Source organism: Cupressus sempervirens, chromosome 1, assembly GCF_028749045.1.
Source record: "Cupressus sempervirens isolate cs-2001-9-10 chromosome 1, ASM2874904v1, whole genome shotgun sequence".
Taxonomy (NCBI): domain Eukaryota; kingdom Viridiplantae; phylum Streptophyta; class Pinopsida; order Cupressales; family Cupressaceae; genus Cupressus; species Cupressus sempervirens.
In genome coordinates this window covers 205669173-205693740 of record NC_143118.1, presented here as the reverse complement: position 1 = coordinate 205693740, position 24568 = coordinate 205669173, and the positions used below count along the sequence as shown (strand labels likewise).

General features: G+C 33.2%; 1 protein-coding gene across 1 annotated transcript; it reads left to right on the top strand.

The window, feature by feature from the left end:
* Positions 1-18211: 18211 nt before the first annotated feature.
* LOC149576842 (putative LRR receptor-like serine/threonine-protein kinase At1g67720) lies at positions 18212-24357 on the top strand. Its single transcript, XM_089823059.1, has 15 exons — positions 18212-18355; positions 18468-19017; positions 19167-19660; positions 19804-19927; positions 20032-20103; positions 20420-20488; positions 20590-20661; positions 20810-20881; positions 21375-21550; positions 21981-22195; positions 23143-23269; positions 23340-23408; positions 23513-23705; positions 23830-23962; positions 24070-24357. Exons 1-15 carry the CDS (start codon positions 18232-18234, stop codon positions 24355-24357), a joined length of 2778 nt encoding a protein of 925 aa, XP_089679185.1. The 5' UTR covers positions 18212-18231.
* The last annotated feature ends 211 nt before the right edge of the window (positions 24358-24568 follow it).

The following is a 24568-nucleotide window of genomic DNA, read 5'->3' as shown; positions in this document are numbered from 1 at the left end:
AGGCTACAACAACTATTCAGACTTGTATTCAACAATTATTATGCAAAGTATCAAAATTTGACAGAAGAAACCTGGAATTAGTTGCCGTAGTATTTTGCAGATGTAGTTGGCAGCCCTCCAAACTTCTAATCAGTCAAAAAAACAAGTAAACTTGATACCAACACTGTCCACGTCATACTGTAGCAAAATACTGTTCATGCCGACTGTAGCAAAATACTATTCATGCAGCACTATAGCAATAACTAACTTCAGATCTGCACCTCAAACCCTTGTAAATTTTTTTATGTGAACGCCTCAAATGAAACTTAGTGTGTTTCTTGAAGTGAAAACACCCTTGATCCTCCTGATTGTGTCTTCCAACAGCAAAGAGAATGCTAGCAAAGAGGGATTCCATCCTCCAAGCCCAATAATCAGATATCCAGCAACATAACATTAATCTTCATCCAAGCATGGAAAAAAAAGCTCTTCCATTTCTTTTATAGTGTTCTCACAAGAGCTCAATCCTTCGTTTTCTCAATGTGGGATAAAACATAACTCCCTTTATGTACCTTATGTCTCCAATGTGTTATAAAAATATAGGGAACTCTTTTAATTTAAATATTTCCCACAAACTATAGTCTATGCATTAATAAAGTTAAATATTTAAATTTAACTTTATAAAATGGCTTTATCAATGCATAACAAATCTTATCAATGATAAATAAGTCTTCCTGTTTATTTTTAAAAATTACCATCGACATACCACTATGACTGAATGTCCGGCCATGTCCAAGATGACTTACTACAAATAGTAAGTATGCCCAAAGTTGCCTCAAAACCCCTCAGAAAGACCTGCAACTGAAACTGTCTAGGCCAAATGGCCTCTAAGCCCCTTTAATGTCCTAGTTAGCCTACGGGACTATGGGGAAATAGGCTAACGAAAACATCATGCTATGAATGCTAGAAAGGGGACATTACAAGGGGTATATCTAGCAGTGAATGTCTTGTGAATTCCATGTTCCTTGCAAAAAGTTAGAAATTCATTTGAGATGTATTCACCACCTCTATCTGTCCTCAATGCTTTGATGTAATGACCTATTTGTTTTTCAACAAGAACCTTAAATTGATGGAAGTAAACAAACATTTCATCCTTAAGTTTTAGAACGTAGACCCATGTTTTCCTTGAATAATCATTAATGAATGTTAAGAAGTAGTTACTTCCACCAATGGAGGGTGTTTGCATTGGTCCACACAAATCTAAATGGATGATCTCTAAAGGTTTCTTGGCTCTCATTGACATACTTGCAGGAAATTATTCTCTATGTTGCTTTCCTAAGATGCAACCTTCACACACTCTTTCTAGTTTCTCTATGAGGGGTAGTCCTTTGACCATGATTTTCTTCTGAAGCAAGTTTAGTGTTGGAAAGTTTAAATTCCCAAATCTTAGATGCCAAAGCCAACTTTCATCTTTTATTTCAGTGTGAAATATTGTTTGTGTGACCACTGCAACTTTCTCATTTGCATTTTGTGTGATCATTGCAAGTTGTGCATGAGCATTTTTTATATTCAAATCAAGCTTAATGTTTAAGCGAAATATTCTATTGTTTGTCATTTGGACTTTGGCAATAAGCTAATTGCTTGGAAATTTGTCCAAGATTGTGCACACTTTATTTTTAAAAGATACTCTATAACCTTTTTGAACAAGCTGGCCAATGCTCATTAAATTATGTTTTTGACTAGGAACAAAATAAATATCAAATATATGTTTCCTCTCCCCCTTGTTGGTTAGAATGTTAACATTCCATTTTCTTGTAACTTCTACTTTGTTTCCATTGCCCAAGGTTACATCAAATTTTATACTTTCATCCAAACTAGAAAACATTTCTAAATTTCCTATCACATGATTGTTGCACCTTGAATCTAAAAACCATACATTGTCTTAGCCTTCTTGTGCCACATCACAAGCTAAGAACATGCTATTTTGAGTTTAATTTTCTTTGGTAAAGTTTTCAGTTTGTTGTCTAGAATCATATTGCTTCTTTCTACATTCATTTAAATAGTGCCCAAATTTCTTGCAATAATGACATTGGATTGAGGATTTGTCATACCTTTGCCCTTGAGGCTGATTTTGAAATTCATTTTGGGCTAAGTTATGGCTGATACCTCTTCCACCTAAGCTTTTTCCACTGCTTCTTCCACCTAAGCTTGATGGGCTGCTTCTTCCACCTCTATTTGAGTTTCTTTCTCTACCTCTAAAATTTGTTCTTCCCCTACCTCTACCATGGGTAATTGAAACTTGTGTCTTGAAGGCATGCTCCAAACTTGTACATGTGTTCTTCTATTTAGTCTATGTTCATGAGAAATGAGTGAGGCATGTATCTCATCAACTGATATTTGTGAGAGATCTTTTGACTCTTCTATGGCTACCAAAATACTATCAAATCTTCGAGGCAGACTTCTTGATATCTTTTCTACTACTCTCTCTTCCTCAAGTGTCTCACCATGAGATCTAATTTGATTTACCAATCCAAGAAGTTGTGTGAAGAATGAATCTATTATATCTGATTCCTTCATGTCAAGAGACTCAAAATCCCTTCTTAGTGTTTGTAGTTTGACTATCTTCACTTTTTCCATTCCTTGGTAGATTGTTTGAAGAATATCCCATGCTTTTTTGGACTTTATTGATGTTGAAATCCTTGGAAATATGCTTTCATGCCCCCCTTGAAAGATTAAAAAACAAAGCTTTTGAGTCTTTCTTCCTATTATCCTTCAATAAATCCTTATCTACTTGAGAAAGTTCATTGTATGCTGCTACATTTGTTGGTTCTTGGTATCCATTTTCAACAAGATCCAATAAATCTTGTGAAGAAAATAATGCTCTCATTGTCACTACCCAATACTCATAATTTTTTCCATTAAACTGTGGGATCTGTATATTTGTCAAGCTTGTGCTTGCTACCATTGTTGATTGAGAAAAAGACTTTTCTAATCTTGAGAGCCTCCCAAACAAAAATCTTCACCCAATATTCTTTAAACCTTCAGCTCTGATACCACTAATGGAAAGAATTAGAGAAACATAAGACAAATAAACTAAAATAGAGAAGAAGTTCAAAAACATATACAAGAAGTTTTCTCCAAACTCTATTTCATATATTTCAAGGCATAACCATTAACAAAGATTCTAGTCCATTTACATTCAAAATAGAGCTAGATTCAACATTGAAGTGCTTTGTTTTCTTCCATACTATTGTAGAACTCATATGAATGCCAAGCTACAGAAAACCCCCTATTTTTTACAAAACATTTCTTCACACTACACAAAAACATATTTTCCCTTTTTTCATAAGCAGAAAACAAAAACTATTGGCTACTAGAAAATAGGTCAAGACAAATACAATTCAAAAAACCATCCGTAACAAAATCAAAGGAAATCACAGTTCCAGATTTTTTAAATTCAAAGACTATCATATTTAAATGCATGATTTATGTGAAAAGACAGGAGGTAGCAGATGCAAGTAAAAGAGATGTGAGGATAGTAAATATTAGTAGTTGGGGTAGTTGGGATTAACTTTCAACAAAAACATGGGTTTCAGAACACTTGTCTCTATATTACAAGGACAATGCTTCTGTTCAAAGAGACAAAGAATTGGAGGCATGGTGGGATGAAATATTAAATGTGGGACATGGAGATCTGAAAGACGATCCATCTAGATAGTACAAGATGGATTCAGTGGATGAAGCAATCGAAGTGGCCACAACTATCACTAGATTACATCTGCCCACCATGCGATAGTGAACTTTAGGTAGTATTCGTATGGAGAATACATGCCAAACATGCCCACAATGAGAAGACGTCCGACTCCAGACAAAGTAACATGTGAATACGATTAGCTCCTTAAGAACCCAAAAGCATATTTCTTGAGCATAATATCTTCACTAATGCAAGCCACCCTTATCATGGTTGTTTTAGAAATCTTGTCAAAGCATGCCAAAAATGAGGTGTATTTGGGACAATTGTAAGGATCTAGCTTGAGCTACGTAGATGATAAAGTTGTAGAAGCAGCATTCGATAGATTTTCAGGGAGCATGATACAGATTGAGAGAAATATAATTGAGAGAAACAGTAAATGCAAAGTTTATAAGAATAGGCATGGTCCTGGAAAAGTTCTGATTTGTCAAAAGAAGGTGGTTTCACAGACTGCGGAGTGCCCAACGGCATATCCATCTAATTGCATTTGCTTAATCTTCCAAAACCTTTGCTTCGATTAGTGTTAGTGCCAATAAGTTTTGGAAGACCATGGGAAGAATTGTGCACTACACGGCTTCAACTGAATAAATTTAGCTTGATGAGTAATGATTGTAAAAGAGTCGCATGCAAGTTTTGGTGTATAATGTATAAAAAAGCTCAAAATATATCATACGTAGGGTGTGGAAGGCATATAATAGTTTAAGATTAAATTTATGTATCTATTGTAATTTATTTTTAAAAAATGTTTCTTCCTACTAGATTTTCAACTTCTAATGTTAATTGTAAGGTCTATTAAGGTCGCTTTAATAATTAATTTTTTTGAGGTTCATTTTATAGCCTTTGTATAAGTTGGTAGAGAGAGGTGAAAATAATGCTTTTATAACCCTTTTCCATTTTTTGCCCTCCATAGAGAGACTAGTCACATGTGTGATGACCTCTTCATTAATTTCAAAAGAGATATCATTAATTTTGATAGTATAACCATTCCAAGTGCTCACTAGCTACATTAACATCATCTCATTGAACCCTTCCATAACCTCCACTAAAGGAAAAATCTTTCCCTCAAAAATTGTCATCTAGGAACAAGTTGTCCTACATAACTCATCTTCAATATTATGCATTTCTTTGCAATCCCTATTTTCACTCATGGACACCAACAAATCCATCTCCAGGATTTCTTCCAGCCTAAAAATCTTGTTGAAAATGTAGAAAGAGGCAATTTTTGGTTTCTAGAGAATATGTGTTACAAAATATAGCTTGCCAATGAAGTAAATAAACTACATGTGTTTTCAGAAAAATTTCTTCCCTAAATAATTACTCTAACTAATGTGATTGGAAATCACATACTAATGGTACAAAGCCTTGAACGATTGGTTATTCAAAATAGCCCAATCACTAATGTAATGATTTTAGAAATCACTACCATACTAAAATAAATTAAAATAAAAAAAAATTTAAAGTCGTAATTAATACACCATTCCCCATCATACTTGATGATAGTGCCCTGAATCTTAATATCAACCATTTCAAAATAATGCTTTAAATAACTCTAGTTTAGGAAATAATTTGTAGACATCACATCACTCCTTTTCCCACAAATACCTCTAACAAAAAGGCATTATTGCACCAGCTGTGATTAATTTCAAATAGAATAATCATTAATTAGGTCATAGAACACTTCACTCTCTATGACAACTTGAATTTCAATTGAGAGAGATGTCAATTGTTACCAACAACTCATCCCACTCACCTCTATATTACCAAACCTCTCAGTTTATTCACCACCCTATTTTCCCTCAAGTACATGTTTTGTATCCTTGTTTCTTTCATTTTGTGAAGAGAGTCCACATGTCTATAAGAACATTTTCCATAGCTCATCCTACTATCGACCAATGATTTGTAAAATCAATAATAAGTTTAGAGTCCCACACCACCAAAATCCCATGTCTCCCCTATAAGACCCTGAACTTAAGGCTCCAAAGGAGTGCAAGAGCTTCTATCATATTAGAAGAATTGGGGCCAATGTTACTAGGGAAAGCTAGGTTAAGTATCTCTTGCCTATCTATGATAAACCCTTAGGTACACCATAGAAACTAAGTTTTAGCCAATATCCAATAAGGGGCACCAAGGTGTGTCATCACTAGCCAACAACTTTGCATTATCAAAGTGAATAGTAGCCTCAAGAAGTAGTCATTCAGTTGCCACTTGACAATTCCAACGAGTAGGAGGTCTATCTGGCTTCTTTCAAGTGGCCACAATGAAGTTTTCCTACAAAAAATTGATAATCATTATTGCAATTCCCTGTACACTCATCGAGCAATGTCCTAGAAAATCTTGTTATTCCTTTCCTTCCAAACATTCCAATAGACATATGGGTGATTAACTCCTAGAGAAGAAGGATGGGCAACTGAGAAGATGAGATCTTCAAGTCAATAAAAAAAATGTATGCCATCTCCAAAAACCCAAGATATATTGGATTTTTAGTAGGATAGCACAAATTTGTGACACAAATAGGAAGGAGGCAAAAAGGTGGTATATGTCCTCCTCCATCTATTTAAAAAGAGTACATCTATTAGTGAATTTGAAATCCTTTCTTCTCAAGTTATCTACCATTAGAATTTTATGTTGGATCGTGGTCCACCAAGAGAAATTTACCATATGTGTTAGTTGATGTATCCATAGCTTATCGAAGTAAGACATATGGACCTCCATATCAACCTACATATAATATGAGGAACTAATAGAGAAGTCACATTTTATGGTTTTATCCTAAATAATTCTACCCTAATTAGGGGAAGTAAGGATACAAAGTAGTTTAACAAGATTATACAAATGTCAAATTAAATCTAGGTCTTAGGGAGGTCCCATCCAACTCAAGTTAAGGTTATTCCACTTATAGGAAGGGTGACATAGTCCTTGATAAGAAGGTTGAATTTGATCTTTAGTTCATTCATAATTGGTATAATTTTTTGAAGATTAGAAGCTTACCCCCATCCAATTGACTTCCTAGAATCTGATTGTATCCCCCTTATTAAGCACCCATTGTAGGTCCCTTTAGAGGGAGGTATGATTTTAGATTGGACTATTTCAGATCCTAGAAACATAAGGGAGGTCAATGTGAAACAATTGGGAAGTGAAAGTAGAGTCCCTAAAGTAATTAGCTCTTATAAGTTATTGCCAACCTCCTAAATTCTTAGCTAACCACAATCATCCAATTTTAGTTTACATAGCTTTGTTAACATCCTTCACTTTTATGACAACCAAAACTCTTAGATTCTTTAGTTTACATAGTGTATTCCAGTTGACCAAGTTGATTCTAACCTTCTCATCCAAACCAATTGATAGAATGTTTCTTTGTATCTTCTTTAAAACTAAGGCCATAGAGTGAGAAATTTTGAAAACAAAAAGGAAGTAAATTGGGATGCCTTTTAGAGAAGCTATTATAAGTTGGAGTTTTTCCACAGTGTTGAGGACCTTCCTTTTCCATCCCGTTATTTATTTTTTTAACTCTTCTCAAGGATAGAATTCTAATACTATTGATTGGCATCCTACACTGTGAGAGGGAGTCCCAAGTAAGTTTCTAGGAGGGAGGTAACATGACAACCTAGAATCAAGGTGATGTGATTTTGTAGGGAGATCTCAATATTGTAGAAGTAAACTTACTTTTCTCAAAATTAATATGTTGACTAGAGACATTGGCATACTAGTCAAGGAGAACCTTCCATTGCATGGCTCCAATTATAGATGAGGTCCAAAATAGAGAAATTTCATCCAAAAATTGTAAAATGGCCTCTAGGGAGGAGGGTGTAGTGAGTTTAATTCTCTACATTAAGTCATTCTCTAAATTGGAAGTAAATTTTCTACCTAGAACCTTCTCCACCATATAAGAATGTAAGGAGAAAAAAGTCCCACTATCAAAGACCCCTACCAATGTTGAAGGAGCTCCAAGGAGTACCATTAATAATCAAAAAAAAATTGATCGACTAAGTCATCAGCTACATAACCCATTTACTAAAATGGATATTAGACATGAGAACACAGAGAAAATATCAATTGAGCCATATATAGGCTTTAAATATATCTAACTTGAGATCCATCCTAGACCATTTGTTCTTTCCATATAATGGATTATTTCATGGGTTGACATATAGTATTTAGGATTTTTCTACTTGGCATGAATCCTTTCTCTAAGGGACTTATAAAAATATCTAGCAAAGGTTTGATACAGTTAGTGAGAACCTTGGAGAAAATTGTATAGGCTATATTACACAAGCTAATGGGTCTGAAGTTAAACACTGACTTAGGCTCCTGGATTTTAGGTACTAGTAAAATAAATGTGTTATTTAGGAATTGAAAAAGTTTGTTAGTTCTTAACAAGTCATTCACAGCTTTTCTGAGGTCTCCTTTAATAAGATCCCAAAATAATTAGAAGAACATGGGTGGGAAGCCATTAGGGCCCAATGCTTTATAAGCCTTCATAGAGAAAATTACTTCCTTGATTTCTTCCTCAATAATAGAGCAAAGGATCTTCTTATTATCACTATTGCATAACATATTAGCGAGGGTGCTAATAAGCCTATCTCTAATATCCCTATCAATTTTAACATTTTGATTAGCCTATGATACTTTGAATAATTGGGCATCCCACCCTCCAAGATCATTAGATTTAGACAAAGTAATATTATTCCCATCTAATAAGATTGTGATGGTTTTTCTCTTGCAGTGGGAAGAAGTGGATCTATGGAAGAAAGATGTATTTTATATCTCCCTCTGAGAGCCATATGACTTTAGAGTGCCACTTCCAACAAAATTCCTTCCTATTTATGTTCTCCCTCCATTTTGTCTCTAGCTCTCCTCCTCTAAATGATCATTAGTCATCACCCCACCAATCTTCATACTCTCCTATAGTTGTTTCAAATTTTATTCAATGATATTCTCTAATTTAAAGATGTTTTGAAAGGAACATTTTCTCCATTTGGTAACCTTCCATTTAATATTTTCCATTTTATTTGTCATCCTAAATACAATCGATCCTTCCACCTTAACACTCTACCACTCATAAACTTTATCATGAAATTCTAGGTGATATTATCACATCATCTCATAAAGAAATGGTTGCAGACTTTTCTATGTGTTTTCTTTCCAATCTCATAGAATAGACAAGAGGTCTTCTATTGTGAAAGGAAAAGCATGTAGAGTTGACGATGAGAAGATGTCCTAGCCTGTAGAGAATAAATGTTTGTCTATTTTGACTTGGATAAGGTCCTATCCCTTCCTTTTATTAGATCAAGCAAACTTAGAACACAAAATCTCTAGATCTAATAGATCATTCTTGCTAGAAAAGTTAGCAAGGTCAAGCATACTATCATTAAAGTTAACCAATCCATAGTCCTTCTTAGATGGAGAGAGGGGGAATCAAAATATCCCATGAAAAGAGTCTTGACATTACTAGTAGTAGACAACACCTCCTAGATCTCCTCCTAGATAATCACTCTCCCACTTTGAGAGTTTGAAGCATAAAAATTTAGTACTAACCAGTACAGATCTTGATACTCAAATATGATAGATAAAATGTCATGCCATAAAGAGATAACCTAATTACAAAACTTACTTCGGTTTCATAGGGTAGCCTTCACAAAATTAAAACTAGTTTTAGACCAAAGATCAATAAAAATATGAGCAAAATCTTCAAACTTCATATTAACTTCCCAAAGAAAAATGATGTCAACTTTATTGCAAAGAATCAATTATTTAACCATAGACTATTTTGAAGGGTTCTTCAAACCCCTTATGTTCCAAAGGAGGACCTTCATTTATGTGTTCTCTTTTTGGAGCCTTCCAAGTTTGATTGTTAAACACTTAGTGATCTCCAAGTATGCCACTTTTGTTCTTGCCATTCTACTATGAGTTCTTCCCACCTTGACCTCACCTCCAATGTCATCTTTTAGGTTTCCCCAATTACTTCTTTTCAACTCTTTCCACCCCTTATTTTTATCCATACTTTGTACCTCCAATAAGTCCATAGTTTGGAAATTAGAGGTTAATCCCTAAAATCCCTCTATTATATTACTAGCGGAACCAAAGCTAGAGTCTCCCTAAAGTTGTTTGACATAGCACTCCACCCCTAGATGTGCAAGAGATCACATAACTTCCCCTTACTTAATAGTTATGTTAAGTGTCACCTCTACACATTGTTAAGAAATTTCCTCTTCTTCCAATCCATTTTCCTCCGAGCCTTGTTTGGTTGACATCTTTGGGGTTTTGAGGATCTCACCAATCTACTTCATGAATGGGTAACCCTCTATGCTTGCAACGTTAGCCCCCAATTTTTGCATCTCCATCACTACAAAGTCATCAGATGTAATGCCTTATATTGACCATCTTTTGTTCCTATATTGTTAGTCCCCAAAGTTTATAGTTCCACAACAAGGGAGGCAATAAAAATAGTCCCCACCTTGTTTTCACCAATACCAAAAATACTCAGAGAAGACACTTTCTCCTTTTTTTTGGGGGGTAGAAATTTATAATTAGGTTCAAGGTGACCAAATTTTGAGAACCTTTGGTAGAAGGGAGTGCCCTTCTCATAAACCTATTCTAGAGATTTCTTTCCCCACTTGGAGTTTACATAGATTGATGCAGGGACGTGTGTATTTATGGTAACATTGATTGAGATCTTTGCAAAGACCATCCTAGACTTGGCTAGTCACCTCATTCAAAATGATTAAGTGCCCAAACAAATTTCCAATCCCAAAAAGGATCATTTCACCCTAGAAATGAAGTGGAAGCCTTGGAAGATGAACCCAAATAGGAGCCAAGCATTGAAGGTCATAAGTGGGATCAAATCCAAGTTTCAATCTAGCCAAAACTATGCCATTTTTTTCCATAGGTCCAAGTACTTGACTGGAACAGGTTCAGATCTCCCACCAATGTGAATTATAAGAGTAAAAGCCTTTTTGAAAGTATTGACACTAGGACAATTCCCTTAAGTTTCCAATGGCCACACCACTTTTTGACCATCTCTATCATTGGATAGAATGCAAGAAACCATCCCACCAAACATTAGACTAAAGGAAGAGAAAATACTCTTAGCCAAGGAGTCTAGGAGAAAGATCTTAGGGCCCTTGTCCCCCAAAACCTCCTTTGAAAGATTCCTAGGCACAATAGTCTTGGATCCTAACATGACCTAATTACAACTTTTACCTTAAACTAGTTCTAAAAATGATAGAATCCACCTTGGTAGGGGAGGAGCATAGGAAGGCTAAATCATCTCTAGGGGCACCTGACACAAAGCAAGTGGGATGGGGAATGTCAAATCTACCTAAAACAAGACAATCCACTTATGTAGACAAAGAATTCAATGCTAAGAACAAATTTTGGGGCCCAGTGTCCAAGTGGAAGGAGGCCACCTCAAACCCCATTGTTGTAGGGCTCAAAAACTCCACTAAGTGGGAAAGTTGCAAAGTAGGGAAAGTTATGTTATTGAATGTCCTATTTAATCCTAATATTTTTTGTTGTTTTTGTTATTCTACTATGATTTTTTCTATTAGACAAAAGGAAATATGCTATATAACAGTTGGTAGAGCCAAACATTTTATTTTGTTAAATTTAGTTTTCTAATGGTTTTTTACAAATTCTAGTTGTAATGGCCCTAAGCCCAATTCTTAAATTTGTGTTGTGATGTGAATGTTATTGTTTGAATTTAATTCTCTCTCCCTACACTTGTAATAAAAAATATGGTAGATTACTTAACTAATTTTTTATTAGGTTTTATTAGTCCCTGCCATAAGGAAGGAGACTAAAGTTTTCAAACTTCTCTATAGTATTATTTCTTTCATTGGAAATAGTGTAAATTTAAGACTATAGTTATACGATATATTAAAATTAGACGATGTTATATACTGAAATTAATATTTTCCCATTGGTTGTTATGCTTTTTTCCAGTGGGTTTTTCCTTTCCCACTACAAATATTACCCAAAATTTTGTAATATGACAATTTTCATTTAAGAAAAATAGCTACTTGTCTATTGTTGTAATTTTTGAAACATGTAGTGTGTACAAAAAATAAAACTTGGTCTCTAGCCATTACTTGCATGGAATGAGGTGTAAACTTCTTAGAAAATTTATAACATAAATATGTGTGTGAAGTAGACATGAAGTTAACATAGAAAAAGGTTATTTCCATTCTCTCTAAATATTGAAATCCTATATGAATATTGAAGACCAGTTAAATTCTTTTTTTTAGGTGAAGATATTTTGGATACATTTTGTTGCCATCAAGTGGGCACTAGGGCATAGTAAGAAGCTTAGGTATGTCTTTTACCTTGTCTCTTGCTATTGTCCATTAACTAAGGTGAACCCTAATTTGAGAATGCCATCAATGTAGGTGCCCAAGAATACCATTCACTGTTAAAAAATCTATGAACATTTTTACTATTGTTGCTGGAAAATCATACTTATGTTTTGAAAATCGAAGTGCCAAAATTTTATTTATAGGATGTCATAATTAACCAAGATATTTTCTATGGAAGGTGGTCTGAATCCTATATTTGATTTACAATTATAATTATTTCAAAAGTTGGTTCTAAGTAAATGATTTCTTTGTTGGATGTTTCATTCTTCCTACATTGGACAAACCTTACTTAGAATACTTTACACAAATTAGTGCATCTTTTGTTACGCTTTAGGAATTATTTTGGGTAGCATTTCCAAAGAACTATATTTTTCTTATATTCCTAATATTTTGAGAAAATCATTATGGTTTAGACATCGTGCTCTTCATTATGGCATAGATTGTTTGATGTTATTTTTTTTTCTAGGAAAACCTAAAGAAATACAAGCAAATAATGCATAGATTTTGCACGTTTGATTGTCATTTGTTTAAATTTTAGAAACACGTACCTCTGTCTTTGTTTCACATTTGACATCTAGTTTCCATGTTCTGAAGGTAGATAGCCTCTAATTTGGGTTTCAATAACCCAAGGCACAAAATAGCACCGTAGCTCCAGAACTTCTTCATACCAACCAGATTTCTCTTTCACGAGCATGGTCGATTGTTCCACTTGCACGCAAAACCATATCTAACCCATTTGGTTTTCCTTGTACTCAAATGTAATGTGATTTTTTCTTTTCTTGTATCGATCTTTCATTGGGTTGGATTTTAAAATCTAGCCATTCATAAGCGGGATCTGTGAAAGGGAAAGGGAATAGGTTTTAACATTGCTAACAACATACTATGATTCATTTCAATTGCTTGTAAGATTTTCCTATTATGAAGTGAAAAAAATTGTCCATGCCATGTGAATGCAACCTACTTTACCTTCTGCTCACATTTAAGGTTTAGTTATATTCTTCACTTTTTGGCCCATTTACTCTTACTCATCATTTTATCCTTATATATTTATGTACAGTTTAAACATTTCAAAAGAATCTTAATATTGTTAAAACATCAAGAAGACGGTCGCCGAACATGGGAATTTAGTTATATCTGGAGTGAGTTGCATTTAAGAAAAAATCTCAATAGACAACAAAATAATATACCAACGTGGTTGCAATTCTACCAATATAATTTCAATGACACCTTTCCTAAGTTATCTACAGCGTATCATTCCCTCTACTCTTTGTTTTGGACAATTAGGAGACAGGGTCCAATTGCAACTTGGGGTGGATTTGAAATGAAGTTTCTGTTAGAGGTTTTTGTGCAAGAAGAAAATGTCTTGGTCCTATGGATTCAACGACTATTTGGTAACTAGAAGAGAAGATACCAACTCAAAACCAAAAAACCTCTTATTGTTATCTCGCTATTTACAGTTGGAAAATCCATAATTGTTAAGTGGTATATGCGAGCCACATAGGATCAAACATTGGATAGAATAGATAGACAGATCATTTTTAGGAGGGAGTTGCAGTTTAGATTCATTCTAGAATTATCTGGAATGCCCACTGGTTTCTTCAATGATAAGAGATCTTAAGTTTTACCATGCATGAATCAGCTGTAATTTCTACGAGTTCTTTGGGTTTGTAACTTCTAAATGACCAAATAAAAAATTACCCTTGTTGTCTTTGACAAGAAAGAGCAAAAATGTTCAATACATTTTATGTTCCAATTTTCTAGATAGACTTTTGTTGTCTTTGAAAAGAAAGAGCAAAAATGTTCAATGCATTTTATGTTCCAATTTTCTAGACAGACTTTTGTTTAAAAGATAAGAGAAAAATTAAAAAGAAAACTTCAACTCAATCACTTTGAGTTGTTCATTTATATAACTTGTGCATTGGTGTTTATAGCACTTTTAGTTTTAAGTCATTCTCTCTTTTTTATGTCTACATTCATATAATCTTTGTGATATATGATTTATAAAACAAAGATATAGCCATTGTGAGCTTTGAAATCAAATGTATACAAGGTCTAGTTCTTTGTCATAAGATACAAGAGTTGTGTGGATGTAGTAGAAGTTTTTGCCTATGCTTTAAATAGATGGATTATGAGAAAACAATAATCAAATGGCCTATAACAATAATAGAGTTCATTGTATAAATAGTCTGCAATATGTTGTATATACTACATTCTTCATATTTAATAAAGTATGTTGTCTACATACATATCCTCTAGTATGTAGTGTGTACTATGGTAAACTTTATATTTAATAGAGTATGTTGTCTAATCAGTTGTATGTAATCTTGTCAACTCTCCTAGTTAGGGCTTGAATCCATTTCTACCCACTCTTTTGCTCCTCAAATGTCTATCGTTTTCAACAACATAATTCTTGTACCACCTTCAATTTGGAAGTTACTACACTGAAATAAAATTTCTAAAGTGTTGCAATTTCCAATGCTTGATCAGAGCTCTCAAAAAAATGAAATATACATCCAATGCTCTCCTAATGCATTGGGATATTCTAGATACTAAATTTTCAAACGTTGCCCTCATTGAAATGATGTCTATGCTATTAATACATGTTGATACTAACATAATATATTGGTATGATACCATAAAGAGTGGCCCATGAAGAAGAGATAAATGTTTCTCTTCTCTGGCTCTAATACAAAAAATATGATAAGCCACCTAAGAAATATCTATCATACAAAATCAGAAATCAGAAAAACAACATATAAAGTTGTTTGATCTTGATTTGCCAAGGATTTAAATAGTCTGCCTACTCCTTTCCTCTAAATCTCCCTTCAGAGCATGCTCCAAACACTTCCATCTAGATATGAAAATGTCATTTTCAAAATGTCTTTTTCAAAGATGTGTTGACGTATTTGATATCTTCCTTTCCATTAAGAAATATACTAAGTCTACTATAATCTTCACAAAATATTCTCACAAAACTTGAATGAATTCAACTCTTAGATTAGATTGAATTCATCTTCTAAATCTGCTAACATGCAGGTCTAATTGTTCCTTCATTGATTTGTTCTCTCTCTATTTTAAAATTATTTTCTTATTGAGATAAATATTCAATAGATCAGTGATCAAATGCTCTTGAGATAGCCATTATTTATTAAATTACCAAATTTATTTTAATTCCTAGATTATCATGATTTCACTCATAAATGTTCATATAAATTTTCCATCGATTTTTCTAAAAGCTATAGATATCAATTTTGGCCACACCAAAGGGAAACTCAAGGGCATGTTCAGTACAAATTTGATGAGGTTTCTTGATGCTTATTTGGTCAATTTTAACAAATTTTATCTCTGTTCAAACCATTCAAAATCAAATACCATACATTTTGACTTTGAAATCTACTAAATAGTTTACATACATGTTCTCCGACATCACAAATTTATGTTGTGCTTTGCAAACCTGTTGTCTGTCATGCAATTCATGCATACCTTTTAGGTAGCAACAACCAAATTTGCTACTTTTTCACATAAATTTTGTATACCAAAGAAACTTATATAAAATAGCATTAAAGGCAAAACAAATTATGAATGTCTCATCTAAGTCATTGAATTGTAGGTTTGCTTTAGTTTTAATTTCAAAGATATGGATAATTCTCTAACTCAACTTATTGCATTCATTTTTTAATTTTAACATATTTCTGCCATCTTATACACATGAAACATAGAATGGAGATAATATGTAACATAATAAGTACTACTCAAACTTTTAGGGTTTAAATAATTGTTATGTTAATTGACCTTTTATCAGTTCTACAACAAAGTAAACATTCATATATTGTCATATTATCTTTCTAGCACTATGGGAACTGCTAAGTTTTGTATTCATAGTTCAAAATATATCAGTCTACTCAATCTTCTATTTGTGGTTTGACATACGGAAAAAAAATACATTTTTGTAGACTACAAGTTTTCAAAGTATGTCAGGCTAAAAAAAATAAATGTATATTTCCTCACAATGCTTTCTTCTCGCTCAATCAACAGAGGATGAGAAATAGTTATTCAACCCATGCGTTAACCCTATGGTACCTTAAAGGATTTTCTTTTTCTAGTTATTTATTTTCTGGCATTTAATTTTGAATCTTTACTACTTGTGATTGGAGCTCTAACTTAAAATGCTATGTATATTGTTAATAAGTCCCCTGCTATTTCTAGGTTCTATTTATTTATTTTCCATAGTTTTAATGTTTAACTTTCTTACATTTTAATGTTACTAGAAGGACATCAAATTGCTTTGCAATTCACTTTCTTATCTTGTCTTGATAGAATAGATAGAATAAGATAACACATGATTTTATTCCAAATTGACTTCCACAAAATAGATATTAGTCAACGTATTTTCAATTCAATGGGTCGCAATAAAAGCACACCATAGATCCTCTAGATTACAACTAGCAATCAGAGCATTCAGCAAATATAAACCATGCCATCAAAAAATCCCAACATGCTACACTAAAAAATCACGTCTGCCATCATACTATCATACTTAATTTTAATTAATGTTTTTTTTTTTCATTTGATAGTATAGAATTAAAACACGTGTCATCATTTCATTATGTTTTAGGTTTCAATCTAGCTTCATCCTTGATTTAAATATAAATTTCTTATTATATATTATATAATTTTTAATTTTGCATATTAAAAATGTCAAGATTTACAGCTAATTGATTTCTTCTATTTTCTATGAAAGAATATCTTTATTGTATGCTACTCTTAAATCAGAAATGTTAGAAATATATAGTAGCATTTTCTTACAACTACACTTTTCATACAAGTTTAAACCAATGATTAAATTTTGTAACCATTTGACGTTTTCAATCAATCGTTGCACAGCAAGAAAGATAAAATTAGAGACCATTCAAAGATTGCTATTATTTTAGAAACAACATTATTGCACAGCAAGAAAAATAAAATTAGAGACCATTCAAATATTGCTATTATTTTAGAAACAACAGTAGGCAAGAGAGGAGGAAAATGAGATTTAACTACATAGCTTATTGACGATTCAAACATTGTGTGCTCAAAATGATTATTTCTTTATTTAGTAGAAACTAATGGCATAGATGGGAACATTATGACACGGTATAAACGAGACACATTAGCAGTTGTACACAGACGGGCATGCACGATGAACTACTAGGACATAACAGCAAGAGATTTATTGCATAAAGCGTGGTGTGTCATAAGGTCTAATATTATACTAGTAGAGCCCAATATTGTCAGGAACGCCCATCCACCATAGTAACCCAAGGATATGCATCGGGAGAGTAATGCGGAGCTGCGTCAGGAGAATCACTTGGTACGTCAACTATCACAGGACGCCCTCCACTCTTATGGCGACCTCCTCCTGTTTGGGCCATTTCTATCATTTTACGAGGTACTTGTGAATAAGCTATTTCACTCATCAGCATTGTTGCCAAAATGAGAGCGAGGACCTTCACAAAGCTCTTCATCTCTCTTCTTCAATCAATGAATGTAAATGAACTCATGTTTATCATATAAATACACCTAAAGTCGTGTCGTGCGTAAACAAAAAAAAAAGTCGTAGTTTCAAATGAGTCATCCACGACTTGGACGGGTCACTCACGGTGTGGAAATCTCCTCCATTAATTGCGGGTCTTCCATAGACAAACGGCTTAGAAAAATCTGTGTTTTGGACGGGTCATCCACGTAATGGATTTGCTTTAGCTTTGACCAAATAATTCCGTGCTTCCATTCAAATTCTGTTACTTTCGGACACATCACTGGAATTAGTTATAATGTTTTATCTCTGTATATATTTAACTATATAGCTTTGAAACTAAATTTATATTTTATAAATGAATGAATTGAATTCTAAAATATTAAGAATAAAATAAGTGAATTTTGACTATTTATAATTTTTACAATGTATTTTTAAACAGACTTTTAAATCAAATATAATCTATTATTCAGAAAATATAGATTTGACTTCAAAATTAGACAATTAAATTGAATTCTGCTAATAATATTTTTCCTCATCTAGAATATTAGATCTGATTTTCCCTATTAATAGATTTATTGATCGAATTGATCTATATGACTCATTTGTATTGAAGAAATATTGAGGATCTCTGTGGAAACATGGTCCATTATCATTCTCTTTTCATGAAGATGCACAAAAAAGGTTGCAAAGTCAGAGTTTTACCTATTCTTTATTTCACCGCAAACATCCTTGCCCATTTTTTCTCAGTTGCCGCTCAGCCAGGTAAGTACACGCAAATGCACGATTTTTAAAAAAAAACTAAAACTAAACCTGTTATTTTAATACTCATTCAAGCATTATTTTGATCGCTTCCTGCTTGATGTTGCCGAAACAGGATTCCTCAACATCGATTGTGGCGGGAAAGTGAATTCCACAGACCCAGAGACGAAGATGACCTGGATTGCAGACTCCAATCACATAGACGTCGGTGAAACGGTAAATTTTTCTGTACCGGATACGCCATTTCACATGCAATCCATGCGCCTTTTCCCTAAATCTCTAAATAAGTCGTGTTATCGACTGCCTATGAATCCGAACGTCAACTATCTCCTAAGGCTTTGGTTTCTTTTTGATTATTATGATCAATCCCAAAATCTTCCTACCTTTAATATCTCCTTCGAGACGGAAGGACTGCTTTTTCAGAAGGTTCAGACAATCAGATATGCGCAAGATATTGAAAGGACAACTGAAAAGGTCTTGACAAGTCCAAACGGGGTTCTTTACGTTTGCTTCATTCGAACTTCCGATGACAGCGATCCTTTCGTCTCTGCAATCCAGTTAAGAAGTCTTTTGAGTGGGATGTACAGTTTGCAAGTGAAGCCAGGGACGATGTTGAGCTCTGTGGACCGACGTGATCTTGGTATTAACTCAACCGACCCTGTCAGGTATTTATCAATTTCTCAATTTTTTCTACATAATTATAATTTACTTTGGAATCTTCATAGAAGGTGTCGAATTAGTAAAATAAAGATTTCAAGTTTATATTTACATTCGAATCAACAAACTAATTTTGTTTTCCCATTGAATAAATTAGGTATCCTGAAGATGAATTCGATCGGTTTTGGTCGACAGACAAATACATAGCTTTAGATAACAGAACTCTACCAATATTATCCACACGTTCCGTGGATTTTAACAATCAAAATAATAGCAGCAATGTTCCTCCAATTTTTGTATTGCAGTCAGCCCTAACTGTAAAAGACTCTACGGAACCGTTCGCTTTGCGTCTAGATAGGCAATATATTAAAACCTTAGTTGTACTCTACTTCGCAGAAATTGAGTTGCTTAATTCTTCTGAATATAGGAAATTCAAAATTGTGATAAACACGGAAATTGTTTGCAATGTAAGCTTGGATGAGAAAATTAATTTTGTACAAGTGCCCCTCATATACGACTCACAAGAGGAGGTAGAGTTTTCTCTCGAGGCTTTACAAGATGAGAAAGGTAAATCCAACCGCGGACCACTCCTTAGTGCTTTAGAATATTATAAAATATTCGACAGTGAGAACGCAACTGATGGAGGCGATGGTAAGTTTGAGTGCTTTATTCGTATGATAGATGGATTCGCATATCAATTATTATCTAATGAGATATAGCTCAAAAATTATACTGTTGATCATAATAAAATAAATAGATTATTTTTGTTATAAAATAGATTGCTTTATTTACAGTTGGTGCACTTTTATCAATCAAAACGGCTTTTGGCGTGAAGAATTGGATATCAGATCCTTGCTTTTCTATTCCATGGGAGGGAATCAAGTGCAACAAAAACTACACAGTTAGAGTTGTAGAAATGTAAGTTGAATCATATGACTTACACGTTATATTTTGTGTGTTATGGCAATTGGTTCGTGTAGGAAAGGCTGATGAGACTGTGTTTATCTCATTGTATTCATTAGCGATCTATCAGGAAGGAATTTGTCTGGACCAGTACCAAATCATATCAACGACTTAACTGAATTGAGAAGCATGTGAGAGCTCTTCGTATCTTAATTCTTCTTTTCATTTTCCTAATCTATTGTTACGAATTGAATATAGTTAAATCTATCTGTTTTTCACAATCCAAGATCATTGTTGTTGTAATTTTTGAATTCGATTGGATATCTCATTCTGTGATTCATTATCTGGACTATCCTAAGAGCTAAAGAAGTAGAAATCAGCTCTCTAATTCCTTTTTAATGATAGAACGTAATGTCCATACAACACGTACATGCAATCGAATTTATAAACTATAGTGAGAATGAATTTATAAACAAGAGTTTTCTTTCTGCCTTTTGTTTTGAACAGTTCTTTCCAGGACAACCATTTATCAGGAATTTTACCTGATTTATGCAACTTAACAAGATTGGAGATACTGTAAGTGGAGTCAAAACCGATCATCTGTTACATATACTTTTTATTGACTATAAATGACTCTTCCAAGCAGATTACAATTATTTTGACCGGATCATGTCCAGGCGGTTTCGAAACAATAATCTCAGCGGAGCCATCCCAGACTGTCTCTCCGAATTGAGAAACTTGAAGGAATTGTATGTCCTCCTTTTTCAATAATTTTGTAGTTTAATAAAAAAATCTTGTGATGGATCCTGGGTTTTGATCAGAAATATTATAAAAATATCTATCGGACGTCGAATTCAAAATCTAATATGAAATGTAATTTTTATCTGCATCTGCCAGAAATTTGGAGAACAACAACTTTAGCGGAGTTGTTCCCGAAGGGCTTTTGCGTAATGGATTATTGGACATTAGGTAATCTCTCCTTCTTTCTAATATAATATTCTTTAAACAAGTCTAAACACTGTGATATTGCTATCAGGATTTAACAGTGTGATTTTGAGTCAAACTCATTGACCCGTGTTTCATGAGTAGTGATTCAACATAAATCCATTTCTCATGAGAATAAATGGAACACTTAGCACTCATTGGATCTAGGTGATGCTCACAGGGGTGAAGCACCGGGACTTCCCAGGAGGTCACCCATCCCAGTACTACTACAGCCTGAGCGCGCTTAATTTCCACATGAGTGCTAAGTGTTCCACCTATTCTCATGAGAGATGGATTCATGTTGAATCACTACTCATGAAACACGGGTCAATGAGTTTGACTCAAAATCACACTGTTAAATCCTTATAGCAATATCACAATTTGACTTACTGTGGAAATTATCTCCTACTTATCAAGTATAAACACGTCTATTTGGGTAATGTTAATATTTGAGAATTTTTTAAACATCATTCACCAGGTATTCTGGGAATCCGGGTCTATGCAAGGATAGTAATCAATGCAAGTCAAAAGATAACAAAATGAAGATTGTGTTAGAATCAATGATTGGTGCTGCGATTGCTGCTTCTCTCGCATTGATATTCATTGTTATCTACCGACGAAGAAGACACCAGATGAATCTGCAGCCATTGTTAGGTACTAAGAGAGATTGAAGCAAAACTATTTTCTTTCAAAAAAAAATTCAGATAGATATTTCTATCATTTTTTAAAGGACACTGCTATCCTTTCTACAAATTGTTCTATTGATTAAATTTCAAAAAAACAAACATACAATAATTTTTTTAAAATTTTCAATATTTGATCTTCATGATCTGTATATTTTGTGATCGAAAACAACAAAAATTTTCAGAAAATTTCACAGTGTTTTTGTGAATTTGAAAAACAATAATATTTCATTTTTTCTTGTCTTCCGTACTTTAGCTGGTTATCACATATTAATGGGAAAATTAAGATTAGAAAAATATGTCAACTTTGACTATTTAACACTTTGAATCTAGAAATGAAATCTTAACATGATTAAAGATGGGACATACCTCTTTATTATGTTTTCTCAACAATCTTGCAGATAGAAGTTTGATTCCAGCAGCGACAGCAAACCCTTTAAACTGCCGTTCATTCAGTCTGCTGGAGATGAAGACAGCCACGTCGGATTTCAGCCAAAAGATTGGAGAGGGCGGTTTCGGAAGTGTTTACTTTGGCAACTTAGCTGATGGAAAAGATGTGGCTGTAAAGTTGCTTTCCTCCTCCTCAAAGCAAGGAATGACAGAATTTTTAAATGAGGTAATGGAATAAAACTTAGAATTGAAGATCAAATATCCTTGTTTAATTGTAGGCAAATATATTTCTCTTTTAGTTTTAATTATAAGAGTTCATTTTTAGAAGTCTTCGATATATCTAACTATCAATTATAATTTATTTATCATTTAAATTGGCTATTTTATACTTCTTTCTAAGTACCCTTTATTTTAAACTATTTTCTTTAGTTTAATGTCCAATTTCTTCTATTAATGTTCATAGAGTTTCATTTAATTTATGTGAAGTATAATAAAAATAGAACATTTCATGTCAATAAACACAGTAATATTACAATAGCTATCTTTAAACATTACATAGGAAGGAAAAACTAAGTTTGAAAAAATAAGTTAACTTTGACTATTTCATACTTTTAGCTTAGAAATAAAACCTTAGTGTATGAATTTTAAATTGTCCAACCTACAACAATATAATGAATGGTAAATTATTAAAAAATACTTTCTTTCTTTCTTTGTGTCAATGTCTATTTTTCATAACAATATGCATGGACTATTGTTCTTTTTAGTTTACAATTGATAATTCTCTTCTTTGATTGCTGCAAACTCTAATATTCAGGTGCTCAGAATATTTTATTATACTGAGATTCTAATTCTAGAATCTGAATAACATCATACTCATAAATGACAAACAGTGATACAGGACACAAAATCTTTATTGATTTTTCAATAATAGGAATTAAAAAAATATTTATCTGATTTGATAATATGATCAAAACATTATGGTAATCTTGATAATCTTTAAACATCAAAATTAATTCTAAAAAAATATTGTCAACATTAACTATTTAACACTTTTAATTTTAAACCAAGATATAATCTAATTAAATAATACATAAATTTAATTATATAACAAATTTCGATTTTTTTCAAACCGTACCATTTGTTTAATATTCTCATTACTTTTGTGATGATCAGATCAACGTCCTTTCTCAAAAACATCACAAGAATTTGGTATCCTTGATTGGCTACTGCAACGAGTCCAAAGAGCTTATGCTTGTGTATGAGCATATGGGTGGAGGATCACTGAAGGACCACCTCTATGGTAAGAAAATTCTTTATAAGAGAAGCAAGTAATATTAGTTTAAGACACACTAATTGATGTCCTCCTCCAGGCTCTCTATCAAACGCTTCCACACTTGATTGGAAAACTAGACTTGGAATAGCTCTAGACGCAGCACAAGGTAAAACCTTTGCATATCTCCTTGAATTTGCTTTTTGTTCAATAAAATCAATAAACTGATGTCTTAATATTCATTCTCTTTCTTAATGTCCAATGCGTTTAAAGGGCTGCAATATTTGCATGTAAGTTGTACGCCAAAAATAGTTCATAGGGATGTGAAGAGCTCAAACATACTTCTCGATAGCAATCTGCGGGCAAAAATGGCAGATTTCGGTCTTTCAAAAATAATTGGCGATGAGAGAATCACAAGTCATATAACCACAACAGTAAAAGGAACAGTGGGATACTTAGATCCAGAGTAAGATGATTTCCATTCCTACTTTATACGATTTATTTTTTGTCCAAACTATGGGTTCATATATTCGATAAACTAATTTGATGGCATTATCTCTGAATCATGCAAATGCTTTTGTCAATGAAAGGTACTTTCATACGACTAAGTTGACAGAAAAAAGTGATGTATATAGCTTCGGAGTGGTTTTGTTGGAGATGATATGCGGGAGGAAATCAATTGATCCAGATCTATCTGAAAAAGAACTAAGCCTTTTGAAATGGGTGAGCCTTTATACATTCCAATGTTTATTTCAGCTAACTTGTTTAGTATCTAAATATCAGAAGATTTTATAAAACTAAGTGTATATGCTTTTGTGTTCTCTGGTCAGGTAATGCTACATCTCGAGGGGAATGACGATTATGGTGGTGTATTGCCAAACATCATAGACCAAAAGCTATGCATGTCTGATATCGACATGAAATCTCTCTACCCAATATTTAATTTGTCACTCCAATGCGTTCAGAATGAAGCATCGAAGAGGCCGACCATATCTCAAGTGGAAAAACAGATTAAAGAAGCCATGGATATAATTAGGCCGGAATCTTCAACAGAAAAGATAAATAAGCCTCTATATTCCGCGGAGTATAGTTACAGCCTACTTGAAATTGGCAGATAATTGCAAATGATATTGCGTCCAATCTGACCTCTGATTTCTATAGCAACTCATTGTTTGAATTGCTATTGCTATATAGTCGTATAAACATCATATATTAAAGCTTAATTCTTAGGTTAAAAATATTAAATAGTCTAAGTTAACTTACTTTTTTAAATTAAATTTTTTTCTTAGTATAATGTTTAACAGTGGCTAGAATTTGTAACTGTTATAT